The 14,066-nt window shown below is 43.2% G+C and overlaps 1 protein-coding gene across 2 annotated transcripts in view; it reads left to right on the forward strand.

Annotated features, from left to right (window-relative positions):
• Positions 1-13,695, forward strand: part of SERTAD2 (SERTA domain containing 2) — a 108,016-nt gene extending 94,321 nt beyond the window's left edge. Inside the window, exon 2 of one of the 2 annotated variants that reach the window (XM_069495314.1) lies at positions 8,431-9,733. In XM_069495314.1, coding sequence (XP_069351415.1) covers positions 8,435-9,379 — 945 coding nt within the window. In that variant the 5' untranslated portion in view covers positions 8,431-8,434 and the 3' untranslated portion in view covers positions 9,380-9,733. Of the gene's footprint in view, positions 1-8,430 lie in introns of both variants that reach the window. The other variant, XM_069495313.1, reaches the window with a different exon arrangement.
• Positions 13,696-14,066: the final 371 nt, after the last annotated feature.

Genomic DNA, 14,066 nt, shown 5'->3' on the forward strand with positions numbered 1-14,066 from the left:
TTGGCAAGGCTCCCAGCTGCTTGCATTGTCCTGTGGATACCTAAATTTGGGGACAATCTTGGAAATGTGTATACTCTGAGAGATCTGTAGGTAGATTGCCCTGAAAAAGCAGACATCAGGGGTGCCTTGTTACTCTGCGCCGCCCCCTTGTGGCTGGATGTGACATGGCTGTATTTCAGAGTTAAAGGAGTTCCAACTTGCATTGGGCTTGCTTGTTTACGTAGAGCATTAATAACTTTCTTCTGTGTTAAAAAAAAAAACCTATCATGTTAATATAATAGTTGTCACTCAGGGTGTGAATAATTTATTGTGCTTATTTGGTATTTTTGAATTTGCAGAATTTAAAAAATATGTATTGGTGTGTTATGGTTTTTCACTTTTTATTATGGAAAATTACAAACATACTCAAAAGTAAAAGGAAGAGTACAATGCACCACCTTGTACTTATCACCTAGCTTGTTGATCTTGTTTCATCTACGTGGCTAGTTTTATTCCAGAGTATTTTAAAGCAAATTCCAGGCATCATATCATCCTGAATATGTTTTTGTCAAACTTAAGAAACTTTAATTCTACTCAGCCGTATACTTTAAGTGTGCCATTCCCAAATAAACCTTTTTTCTTTATAAATTTTTAAAGAATAAACCTTTTATCTTTACAAATTAAAAAAACTTTTTAAAAATAAAATTAAAAAAATTTAAGTGTGCCATGCTTTTAGCCAGAATCCTTAGGTAAAATGAAAGAATTGTCAGCATTTCCATCCTCCTTGGAAGGAGGTGACTGGTGTCCTTAGCTTCGTAAGAGTTGGGACTGAAACCTAAAATTCCCAGCTGGAGGAGGAACCAATAAGAAAGGCTATTAGAAACATTTTGTACTACTTGACCTTTATATTCTAAAAAACCTATTTTTCTTTCCAGATGTTTATTAACAAGGCAATAATTTATTCTAAAGAAATGTTTGCTTGAAACATTCCCTCCCAGAATTTGACTGTATTTTACTTACTAACTGCAGTTGTCAGCATTTTAAATTTTTCTTTCCTTTCTCTAGAAAAGATTATGTTTGTCAAACCATCAGTATTAGAAACTGTCTGTAATTTAATAGAAGCGTGTAAAATCCTGAAAGGGAAAGCTAGAATTTTTAAAAATGTGGACTTTAGAAAACAACCCCAAACCTTAAAAGTTGTTGTTAGAGGTTGACTTCTTGGCAGAATTTAGGTTTATCTCCAGGCTTCAAAACGCTGTCAAGAAAGCCAGGAGGATTGTTCCTGTGGGTCTTCGTGCAGTGTAAGGTCTGATCTGGAACAAACAGCGGCGCCGACCGCCCAGTGCATAGCAGGGGAGAGCCCGGAGGAGGCACCGAGAACAGTGGTATCGGGTTACAGGTTCAGAATATCGCAGGGCGCTGGTGACTGGCTTGATCTAGTGACTGGCTTTATAATTACATTGCTGATTTGTTAGGGGAGGCTTTGTCTTACTTACCAATTAGCATGGATGTTACTGCAGGGACCTCAGAAATCCTGGATGAGCTTTGGTGTTAAAAAAAAAAAAAAAAAGGCTTCCCAATCCAAGCAGCTTTAGGGGTTCTGTTAGGAACACTCTTCCTTGTCTTCTGGGAGTCCTTACCCTGTCTGTAAATAAGCCATGGGGAGGCTCTCTCTCTGTTGGAATTTTGCCCCTATTCCTGCCACTCCTCTGGGCCAGAGGCAGTTGCTTTGGGGTCTGAGGTCTACCTCTGGCGTGTGGCTACCCCGGCAGCTCCCTCCCCGCACCCTGCTGGAGGGGGATGGTCACTCCTCCTGTGCCAGCTGCAGGCCAGGACACTAGGGCCAGCTGAGGGCTCGCCTATTTCTTTGAGCTTCCCTTTCTGACCTGCCAGCGTCACCAACTACCCGTCCTTCTCCAGGCAGCCTTTTTGTTCTTGCTGTTCTTGTTACTTGGGGGAGAAGGGTGTTAAAAGCTGAGGCGTTGTCAGAGTTCGTTAGTCCAGGGTGTTTTTAGGTGTAATATTTTAAGTGTAGTAAGTTGTCTAGGCAGAGGTGGCCCCTTCGTGGCAGTAGGCTGGGGCTTCCCCTTCCTGCTTGGGGAGTCGCCCTGTCTACGTGACAGCAGCCTGGGGGGACGGCTCCGGAAGGTCTCTGCTGCTGGGCCCCCGGCTGGTGGGAGGTGTCCTTTTGTCTTGAACGGAGGCTCTCCATGTGGACCACCTCAAAAGCAGGCTCCAAAACGCATCCTAAGGCAAGTGTATGGAGTGAAGCGAGGAGAAAGGTGAATATTCTGCGTTTCAGAAATTATCTCAGAGCAATTTCTGGCCCAACTTTGATCCAGACTCTTTTCAACTCAGAAGTCCGTCACACACACAATTAATTTTGCCAGGGGCACTCCTTTCTTCTTCCACGACCCCCAAAAGAAACTGAAAGGGGGGTGTGTTTCCACTTAAAGGCTGTGGGTTTCAGTGGCACAAGATGTCAAAGGGAGGGAACAGCCTCTGCTAGCCTTCTCGGGAGACGCTCGCCACACCTCTTCTCCTTGCTGCTTCTTCCTGCTAAGGAGGACACATCACTGCTCTGAATTGTTGGCATTAATTATGGGTTTTAGAGTCAGCATTGGACTCTTGAGCAACCGGTGGTCACACCAGTAGTCATGCAGGGGTGGGGAATCGGCAGCATCAAGGCCACAAAGCCCTCGGGATCCCCAAGTGCGGGTCCTCGACTGAATCCAAACTTCGCAGAACAAATCCCTTTATTAAAAGGATTCGTTCTGTAAAATTTGGATTCAGTCAGAAGGCAGCACTCAAGGATCCAGAAGGCCACACGTGGCCTTTAGGGCCACTGGTTCCCCACCCCTGCCAGGGGTACAGCTTCTTAAAGCTCCCTTTTCCTTGGGAGCTTTTAACTAATATTTTAAAAATGTTTTTGTTGAAGTATAGCACACATATGGAGATGGGCAAGATCCTAAGTGCACAGGCCAGTGACTTACCACAAAACAAATCCCTGGGTGTATTCTCCACCCAGGTGAAGAAATATTAATAGAACATGACCGGCTCTCCAAAAGCCTCGTGCTCCACCAGCGACTACCCTAACCCAGCTGCAGACACCATGGTTTAGCTTTGCCTTGTTAACTGAGTTTTAAAACAGCATGTCACTGAATTGTGAAGCCTGCTACACTCCTGAAAAGGGAAATCACAGAATTTCTAGTTCTTACTTACTAGTTCAAAAGGAACTTGGATCAAGCTCTTGAAAATTTGCCTTGAGGTGTTTGTCTTCTGAGGAAACTCTTGGTAACATTTATTACTTTTCTTTTCAATTAAAATTTATATTTTTTAAATGAGACAGGGTCTCCAACTCTGGACCTCAAGCGATCATGCCTCCCAAGTAGCTGGGATTGCAGGCACACACCACGCACCCAGCCAGCATTTGTTACTTTTGAGCATCTGCCCTGACAGATTATATTAAATAGCTTTTGAGGTTAGGTCCTTCCTAATGAAAAGCTGCACAATTGAAAGCTGGGTTTGGCATATAGAGTTTTATTCAATATTAAACTCCAGAAGAGAAGTTTTTATTTATATAGCTACCAATGAGTTTCGTTCTTTATTTTTGAAACTTAGTTTGCTGCAGTTAATAGTTGCTGAAATTTATTTTAAGAAAACCAGAATGCTAGGAATTTGTTTCTAAGAAGTTTATTAGGGAGGCAGGGTGTCTTATTTCAAACCTTCTATTAGGAGCCAATGAATTGGAATAGAAAAGTGGCCATGGTTAGTTTGAGGCCCCTTAGGGTGGGCAGAAGAGGGAGGGAGCACCCCTCCATTCCTCATGTGGGGGTCTCTAACCCACCCCTGAAGCTCGGGGTCCCTTTGGGTCTTTGTTTGAAAAATTGGGTAGAAGGCATGGGTTTTGGGCTTGGGTCTTCACAAGTGGGGTGTCAGAGCCCAGGGGTCCCTAGGGGCGGCCTCGGAAGCAAGGGAGTCACAAGCACCTCCTTTCAGTGAGCTCCAGGCCACCCCCGGGCAGGGACCATGGAACCCCCTTTCCTGAAGTTACCTAGAAGCCCTTAATGAGCTCCTGCAACTGCTTCATCTTCTAGTTGCGGCCTGGTGAGGCCTTTTGAAAGGTCACGTGCCTCTCCTGTGGCTGCTTAAAGAGCTATTGTTACTGTATCTTAGAGTGCCTGAGGAAATAGAGGCTTCTGAGGAGCTGGGCTGACCCTGGCCTTGGGCAGCCTGCACCAGGCCCTGAGAGGCAGGGAGGGGCCGGGGCATCTGGCTTCTTGCCCTCAGGTTCTTGAGGGCATGTCCTTGAGGACATGTCTCCTCTTTTCTTCTTTAAATCCTGCCCTGCTTAAGGAAGTGGTTGTTACACAAAGCCCTGAGAGTGAGAGTTCTCACCACCCTCCCTCTTTCTAGGAGCTGGAGGCCTCTTCTGATCACGCTAATCTATTGTTACTGCAGTGTGTTAAGCAAGCTGGGAAAACTTTTAAGTGAAAATGTGAAGTCAGTTTTATCATGTTTCATTTTATTCCTTTCTACAACAATTAAGATAGAATGAGGATTAAAAATCAGGATTGTGTGCATTTTTCAATCTTACTGGGGGGTGTGGATTCAATTTTGTCTCATAATATGAAATAGAGAAACGAAGGCAAACCTGCTTTGAGCGATACTCCATGGGGGGTCCTTATTCACACATTTGAAGTACATCCAAGATTTGATTTGTGTGTCTGCTCCTGCTCACAGATTTTGCTTACACTAGGCCTCCACCCTCCCCTTCCAGGCAGCATTACAGATGTCTTATCAGGCTTTCCCTAAATCATTAGGATTAGCACACACCTACCACCAGCTGGATCTTTCTAATTGGAAATTTGGTGCTTCTCACATTGATACCTCTCTGAAAGTATCTCCACCCGATCTCTTTCAGCCGTGGGAATTCTGCTAAATGCCCATAGTATTGCATGGCCTGTGTGCTTTTTAAATGTATGAGTTCTGTAGATTTAGTGATTATTTCTAGAAAAATGTGTTATTGAAAAACTTGTTTTATTCTGGTAAAAAGTCTTAGAAAGACAGTTCTAGGCCGGGCAGAGTGGCTCACGCCTGTAATCCTAGCACTCTGAGAGGCCGAGGCAGGAGGATTGCTTGAGCTCAGGAGTTGAGAACCAGCCTGAGCAAGAGCAAGCCCCCGTCTCTACTAAAAATAGAAAGAAATTAGCCAAACAACTAAAAATAGAAAAAATTAGCCGGGCATGGTGGCGCGTGCCTGTAGTCCCAGCTACCCGGGAGGCTGAGGCAGGAGGATCGCTTGAGCCCAGGAGTTTGAGGCTAGCCCAGGCAAGAGAGTGAGACTCTGTCTCAAAAAAAAAAAAAAAAAAGACAGTTCTACATTGGTAACTAAAAGAAAAGTCTACACCATCTTGCCTAAATGTTACCTCTCTTCCAGAAAACCAATAAAAATTCAAAGTGGCAATGAGCTTACTAATTTGTTTTCAGTTGGATTTTGGTTGACATTTTGGGACAGAGCTTAAGCTTTCTGCGATGAGGCGCCATCTTGTTTTTGCTCCCCCCTGCCCAGTCCTTCCTGGCCTTCAGAAAAACACAACAAAAATAATTACTAGAAGCAGAGCGTGGTGGCTCATGCCTGTAATCCTAGCACTCTGGAAGGCCCAGGCCGGCAGATTGTTTGAGTTCAGGAGTTCGAGACCAGCCTGACCAAGAGCGAGACCCCGTCTCTACTAAAAATAGAAAGAAATTATATGGACAACTAAAATATATATAGAAAAAATTAGCTGGGCATGGTGGCGCATGCCTGTAGTCCCAGCTACTCGGGAGGCTGAGGCAGTAGGATCGCTTAAGCCCAGGAGTTTGAGGTTGCTGTGAGCTAGGCTGACGCCATGGCACTCTAGCCCAGGCAACAGAGTGAGACTCTGTCTCAAAAAAATAATAATAATAATTACTAGAAAAGTAAAATTAAAATACAAAGGTATAGAAAATAGAAGATTGATTTTAAAAATTAGATTTACAGACAGTTACCCTGTAAGTTTGCACAAGTTTCTAAATAATACAATATCCCTACTTAGCTCATTATGGACCTGTAACAGTTCACAGACTGGCACCATCTGTGGGCCACACTTTTAGAAATACTGTTTTAGACTATGCATATGTGTATTTGTGTACTCACACGCATGTGCAAATGTGGTGCCATGATCACATAACATAGATCATATAACAACTTTATATGAAAATTAAATGCACTTAGAATTAAATGCACTTAGTAAGCTCTTTAGCCAATAGTGAAATTTTTCTGTAAGTATCTAAATGCTCAAAATGTAAGCAAATACAAATAGTATAATTGTGAATATAATTATGTGTTTCAAAATCCAGTTGTCCGGTAACCCTTCTGATGCATCAAGTAGTAAGTGTTTTGCAATGTGAAATGAAACCACCTCCCCCTTCTGATTCATTCTGAAGTTTAAATGGGCACAAATACTTGAGATAGGAAATGTTCTATGCAAAGTAGATATATAATTGAAACTTTTAGCACTAAACAGTAGGAAATATGCTTGTCACATGAAGTATTAGATAAGTCACTTGTTACTATCATACTTTCCTTGCCTTGGAGAAGAGTTAATTACAGGCATGGTCTTTGGTCCTAGTGATTGACAGCCATTCTCTTAGTGTTTACAAAATGAGAGGAAATGTTTCATACAAGTAACTCCACATTCTTTGGGAGTATTAACAAATCTCGGGCTGATTCTGATGTTGATAGGTTGCAGCCTTCTTCCTCCATCTCTTCTGGAGACTGAGGCCATGAAGTCAGTCACCCTAAGTAGGACTTGTGTGCCAGGCTCTGTGGCCACCTGTACATCTGTCTTGAGGGACAGCATTACCTCCTTTCTAATAAAGTATTGGAAGAAAGTTGTGTGAAGTTTATATTCCATTTAGCCTTGTTCCTTTGATGAGTCTTGAAATTCAGAGTGGTGATACGGTGTAGGAGGGAGGTATTTGGCCTCTTGAAGACCAGACTGTATTCATGCGTGACTCCCCGCTGTGCGTGGAAGCGTGCCTGAGGCAGCGTAGATGTGGAGTACGTTAATAAAGGATTGTATGAGACGTGATCAGTCAGCTGAAGCAATTCAGTAAAAGGTAAGTAGTGTTTAGAAGAAAAATTGGATAACTGCATAGCAATTGCTTGTATATGAAGATATCAGAAAGAGTGAGCCACGTTGAGAATAGGATTAACGTGTGTGTGAGTGGCATAGAGGGAGCGAGGAAGCAAGCATGGGCCTGGCTTAATTAGAACCATGTATCCTGGTCTGAACAGCAAAGGACAATTTCTTGATTAAATGGTTAGAAAGTGAGGTCTGTGAGGCAAAGGCTAATGGACTTGAGATTGTTATGTTTAGACGGTAGAAGTTCTGAAAGTAAGTGATGACAATGTAACATGACCTTGGAGAGTTGGAAGGAGCACGCTCCAGAAGGTGACAACCAGCTGAAGATCAGTATTCACTAAGGCCAGAGCAAGAGAGGACACAGCCTGGGCCGTGAACGTAGGCGAGATGGGGCAGTTCTCCACTGCAATTTTAAAATTCAACCTATTACCAGATTCCCAAGGTGTGAGACCTGAGGTCATTGTTTCTTGAGAATACATATGTATCTCTGGAATCACAGTAGATATTTTGTTATGAAATGTCTCAAGTATCCAAACAACAATGCTTATATTCAGAGCAAATTACTTTAAAAGTAATCCAGTTGCATTCAGACATAACTGTGATGAATTGAGCCAAGGAAAAACTTAGGCTGGGAAATACACATTCCTCCACTTGATTCTAGAATGAAAAGCAGTGGTGGCTCAGTCACTGTGGTCATTTAACACAGGCCAAGTGCTTCGCCACATGTCACCAAACAGGCAGAAAGACTCCATGCATAATGAGGAAGGAAAAAGCGTTTTGAAAGCACACACAGCTCTACCAAAATTATACATGTTCCCCCTTCTTTAACTTGGTTCTTTTAATCCTTCAAGATGTGTTCAAGCTATAATTCATGACACCTGTATCTGTTTAGGTCATAGCATTGTAAGTATTTTCTTGGGTTTTAAAAATAAATCCATTTGGGGGAGGGAAATTGAACCTGCATGTGAATGCAAGCACATGAGCTGAGAAAGTCAAAATCACGGTTTCCATGGCAACTCTTAACTTGTCTGTGTCGTACACATTTCTCAAGAAATACATTCACCAGACTACCTAGTGATAAAAATTGTTCCACAGGCATACAAAGGTAGATTTGCTAATTCTCTCTTCTTCTAAAAGGTGTCCCCTACCCCCCAATTAATCTGTCTGCTCTTCTCTAAAACCCTGGGCAAGAAACTGAAGTCCGAGTCCTGAATTCTTTCTTTTTTTGGTAGAAATCAGCTTTCGTGTGATTAATGCTATTTCCTCCGTCTCTCCTTTGCAGATATATGTTGGGTAAAGGAGGAAAACGGAAGTTTGATGAGCATGAAGATGGGCTGGAAGGCAAAATCGTGTCTGCCTCTGACGGTCCATCCAAGGTGTCTTACACCTTACAGCGCCAGACTATCTTCAACATTTCCCTTATGAAACTCTATAACCACAGGCCCCTGACAGAGCCCAGCTTGCAAAAGACCGTTTTAATTAACAACATGTTGAGGCGGATCCAGGAGGAACTCAAACAGGAAGGCAGCCTGAGGCCTGCGTTCACCCCCTCCTCCCAGCCCACTGAGGAGCTGAGTGACAGCTACCAGGAGGCCCCACCTGCCTTCAGCCACCTCGGGTCCCCTCCCGCCCACCCCTGCGACCTCGGAAGCACTACACCCCTGGAGGCCTGCCTCACCCCGGCCTCACTCCTCGAGGATGACGATGACACTTTTTGCACTTCCCAGGCCGTGCAGCCCACGGCTCCCACCAAACTCTCACCTCCAGCCCTCCCGCCAGAAAAGGACAGTTTCTCCTCTGCCTTGGACGAGATCGAGGAGCTCTGTCCCACATCTACCTCCACAGAGGCCACAGCAGCAGCGACTGACAGCTCCAAAGGGACCTCCATCGAGTCCAGCATCCAGAAACCCGAGGGGCCCCAAGAGAACCGCACGGACGACTCAAAACTGATAGACTCTCTGCCTGGGAATTTCGAAATAACAACGTCCACGGGTTTCCTGACAGACTTGACCCTGGACGACATCCTGTTTGCCGACATTGATACGTCCATGTATGATTTTGACCCCTGCACATCCTCGTCAGGGACAGCCTCAAAAATGGCTCCCGTGTCAGCCGACGACCTCCTCAAAACTCTGGCTCCTTACAGCAGCCAGCCCGTCACCCCGAGTCAGCCTTTCAAAATGGACCTCACAGAGCTGGACCACATCATGGAGGTGCTCGTTGGGTCCTAAGACCCAGGGCGATCGTGCCCGCCCAGACCCTGGGGCGTTCCCACAACCTGACAGTTCTCCGCACTGTGCATGCACCCTTGCTTGCCTTTTTCAGAGAAAAAAGAAAATTTTACAAAAGGATCACACTAGTTTTTGCTTTGAGCAGAGTTGGAGTGCCTTCATACAAGTATGACCACTTTTAATATGCTTTTTTGAGTGGTTCCTCAGAGACCTACTACCCTGGTATAGGAAAGAATACATTTGAAGACAATGTTGCTATGTTGAATGACAAAAATAAACCGTTCAAGTGAAGCACAAGGATTAAGTTGGAAAAGCTGTAAATTGCATGTGCATATTTGTCTATTTTTTCTATAAGTTTTATTGCAAGAGGTAAAGAAGAAAAAAATATATATATATAATTTAGATAATCTCAGTACCTTTTTTGGCATTTTTGCCCTGTATAGGTTGACTTGGCAATTCAGCCTTTTTAGAGGCATTAACTACTCCTCGTAAGTGTTGCATTTACATGGCTGTTTAGAAAACTGCTGCCCAAATTTATTTTATATTTTTGTACAGATTCTGCAGTTTATGATATTGTTTTTCTAAAAACAAATGCTGTTTATACATATGAGATAGCTATTTTGATAGGATTTGCTCACATAGTTCCTGCAAACTTCAGATGTACAAGTTGCACTTGTACTTTTATAGAGTTGTAATGTTTTATATGTGTATGGTGCAAGAGAAAATTGGATCAAATCAATCTGCAGTTGATGTCCCCAAATGCAAACACACCACGGGCACATACATGCACACACATAACACACACAGCGCTTTAAGAAAGGGCCAGGTGATATCACACCCAAATTTCACAAGCACTGACCCCCTGGCACAAACACCCGCCAGTACTGTGACTTCCAAAGCCAGAGCCACGTCTGCTCATCAAACTTGCATTAAGCAGCTGGTGGAGATGGCCACAGAGCTTGGGGTTTAAGTGATGGTTCTCCTTAGCTCCCTTTTTTAAAGGGAAGGCTACCAGTCTTACTTTAGAGTGTATTTATGCCAAGTTTGCTCTTTTAATTGTTTTTATTTTTTTAAGTGAAAACCTAGATCTTTCCTTTTTGGCATAATTTTTATGAAGACCTGAAATTTTACATCTGAATACAATTTTGTGATAAGCAACCAACCTCTTCATGGAACTAAGCCCTCTTGCAATGCTTAGGGCTCCTAAAGAAGAAAATCTCCCCAGAAGGCATCCATCATGTTGCTAAATTGTCTTTTGCAGCTTCCCTTCCCTAGAGCTTTTGTTCTCTCTGTTGCTAAGAGCTAAAAATGGCATCTTTGTGATCACCACAGTGAGCTCTGCTCACCTCGGCTGGCCCGGGATGCACTCTTACAATATCCATGACTCTTGAACCTGGAGTTCCTCACCTTACGTGACGGCTTCCCATCTGGTTGCTTTCTTAAATCAACTGCTTTAACTACACTTTACAAGGCTGTTTTACCCAAAAACACACACAGGATTTTCTATGCATGTTTCCCCCTCCCCCCGCCTCCTACCCCCAGGACACACTTGAGAAGTAGCTTTTTATTCCTAGCTGTGTACATTTAATTTTAAAATGTTTGCAATGTATCATGCTTGTTGCCGAAGTTGTTTATGGCCTTTTCGTTTCAGTTTTTTCTTTCTTCCAATGGTACTTTAGCTGTTGAGTGCAGGTTACAACCTATATTGTTATGCAGATGGCTTCTTTAGGAATAACTTTTATATTTATTTAAAAATTTTAAATTATGGGATTTTGTTTTTTGTTGTTGTTGTTGTCTTTGTTGTTGGTCATTTGTCAATATTCAGTCACCAATTCTGCTCACTTCTTGCCATGGATAAAATTGGGTCTTTCTGGCTAATTAAAAAAGACAACTTTATAAAATGGCACTTTAAACAAGCCATAGTTTTATTTTTATAATGCACATGGCAAAGCAAATACGTTTGTGATGAAGGAACTGCTCATCGAAGCAAAAGATTCATATGTGATATGATAAAATCTTTCTACATTCTAATGTACTTTTTTACCCCACTTGAATGTGTTTTAATGGCTAATTATCAACTCGGTAGAGCAGTGAGAAACTGATCAAATTGCACTTGTTCTCCTACAAGCAACCTCCACACAGACACCTCTGAGTGCTACAGATGTGTCGTTTCCTTTGATAGGACCAGGGACCATGTAATCAAGGTGAGGGTTGTAGATGCTTCCAGTGTCACTGTGCCTGTCCATTTTAAGAGCTTCCCTTTCTTGTAGAGAACAAGTCTGCCCAGACTCCATGCTTTTTATAACTGGAGGACCCGGCGAATCGCCCATGCTGCACACGTCTGCATACGTACACACATACAATGGTGTTGATTATTCCGAACAATAACCGGGTAAAGCAGTTGATTTGCCATTGTTAAAACTGATTTACAGTAACTTAGAACAACTGTACTTTCGTTGGATTAGCAAATCCTGTGTTTAAACAAATCCCATATGTTGGGCAACAGTTCAAATAAGCACAGAGAAGTGTTGCCCAAACTTGGTTCTCTGACTCTCATGTATTTGTAAGGCTGGGCTTCAAAATCAAAACAAAACCCCCCAACAACAGCAGGCAAATGCTTTTTAACTCTGACACCCTTGCTGTAAATTCTTGATTCAAAGTCTAACGAGAAGGACATGGAAGATTAGTGGCCGATTTTCAGAAAGCAAAACTGTCAAGGGTTCACATTGTCTTTGTGTCCTATTCTTACAAAGTGATGTCCCAACAAGGAAGGGTAGGAGCCAGAGGTGGGATCTCCAAGTCCCAGTGTGAGTACGGGATGTGCTTCCAGATGCCACCTGGCAGCAGTGCCTTCCCCTCTGTAAAAGATGTTGCGTGGCATCCAGAGCCAGGCAGGCAGCTTGAGGTGCCTTCATGAGAAAGACGTGCTGGGGGCTGGGGCTGGGAGAGGACAATTATTGACAGTGATGTGCAATGAAGTGACAAGATGAGAGCAGAATCATAAGAGCTTTGAATTTGAAGTGATTTTTTTTTCCCATAAGTTATTTATTCCTTTTTCTGTGTAAATATATTTATTTTACTGTGGAGCTCTAACAACATCTGGATCGTAACATGTGCAGAATGTATGGTAGGAATGTATTCTCTTGTAGGAATGTAAATCTGTATTAAAAGGGGGTCCGTGCCAGGACCCCTGGGTCTTCTCATCGTATGCACAGTCCACATTCATTTTTACTCTCTTCTCTAATATGGGTCTATTTGAAATATGCAAAAGGTATGGACGAGGAATGTTTTAATACCTCCAAATTTTTGAGAAAATCAAGCATCAAAGGGTTGATATTTTTAAAAGTTTTTTTAGTAGCACTTTCTCTGGATGACAGAAGGGGCAACCCCACGGGCACCCTCGTTCATACCAAAGGGTGAGAAATGGCCTGAGCCGCCTCTGCACCTCTCGAGTGTCTTGATCAATTGAGCTTTCTGTCGCCGTAGCCCCTTGGAGTGCCCCAACTGCCCCGAGGTCAATCAAGGAAAATTTATCAACTAAATAAGCTCCAAAGAGCCAAAGTATCAACTTACAGATCGTTTTTAAAGCTTAAATGTATTAACCACCTATGCGGTAAACAATGAATTATGAATACCGCAGGGCAGCCTTCTTAAATAACAAATGTTAAAAAAAAAAAAAAAGAGAGAGACTCTATACTTTGTGCAGCGATTGTTATTCCACTCTATATGAATTGTCTTAATTTGAAAACCTTGCTGTTACAAATTGGACCTTTATACATTTCTGAAAATATTGGAAAGAGCATATTTAACCTGTTCTGGCTGTAAATGGTTAACTTCCTGTAACTGCCCTGCACCTGGAGGCGTAGAGTTGTGTGCGTCCTGCTTATGTACAATTGTTTTCAGTGTTTCTAAGAATGAGTCTGAATGGTTCTTTAAAATTAGCCAGGATCAAATGCTATTGCAGACAAAGCCAATAAAAATGTTGGACTTCCTTTGAGGATAACAAGTTTGGAAGAGAAGTGCAGGCCATATGTGCGAATGACCGCGATTGTGAAAAAGGTGTACATAGTGCCGTGTTTGGTGCATGGTTTTTGAGGAGGGCTTCTTGTCAAAAAGGAGGCATAACCTTTCCCCCACAGACCTGAGAGCTGTGCCTTTTCTATGCAATGTTACAGATGTTACATCGGAACCCTGATGGCTGTATTCACATGTAGGTTTGGGCTGTAATCAAAACAATTGGACAGATTAAATGTACATGGAAATGAGCAGTCTTACTTTTGTAGTTTTATATTATACAATAAACAATTAAAAGATGAGAGAGGCGTGCTCGCAGTTTTCTTTTGACCGGAGCACAGCGCGGCAGTTCGCTCGTGTTAAGCAACAGTCCTGCGGCAGCAACAGCGGCCTCTGCTGGGGTTGGTGCTGTTGGGCCTGGTGAACCTTCCTGCTCACAGGAACCGTCTTTCTCTCCTGGTTCTCCCCCTGCCTCTTGGACCCTTCCTGACCTCCTTTTTCTCACATCTGTGCCCCAGCTCTCCCTAAAACATTGTTTTTTCAAGGGTTTGGCCTGTGACCAGCTCTCCGGCAAGCCTCCACTCATTCTACGGCTTGCTCCCCCAAGGGCATCTGACCCCCTGGGATTCTCAAAACGATTTCCAGCCCCTGCCTCTCTCCTGAGCTGATGCTC

This window comes from Eulemur rufifrons, chromosome 19 (genome assembly GCF_041146395.1).
Source record: "Eulemur rufifrons isolate Redbay chromosome 19, OSU_ERuf_1, whole genome shotgun sequence".
NCBI classification, from domain to species: Eukaryota; Metazoa; Chordata; class Mammalia; order Primates; family Lemuridae; genus Eulemur; species Eulemur rufifrons.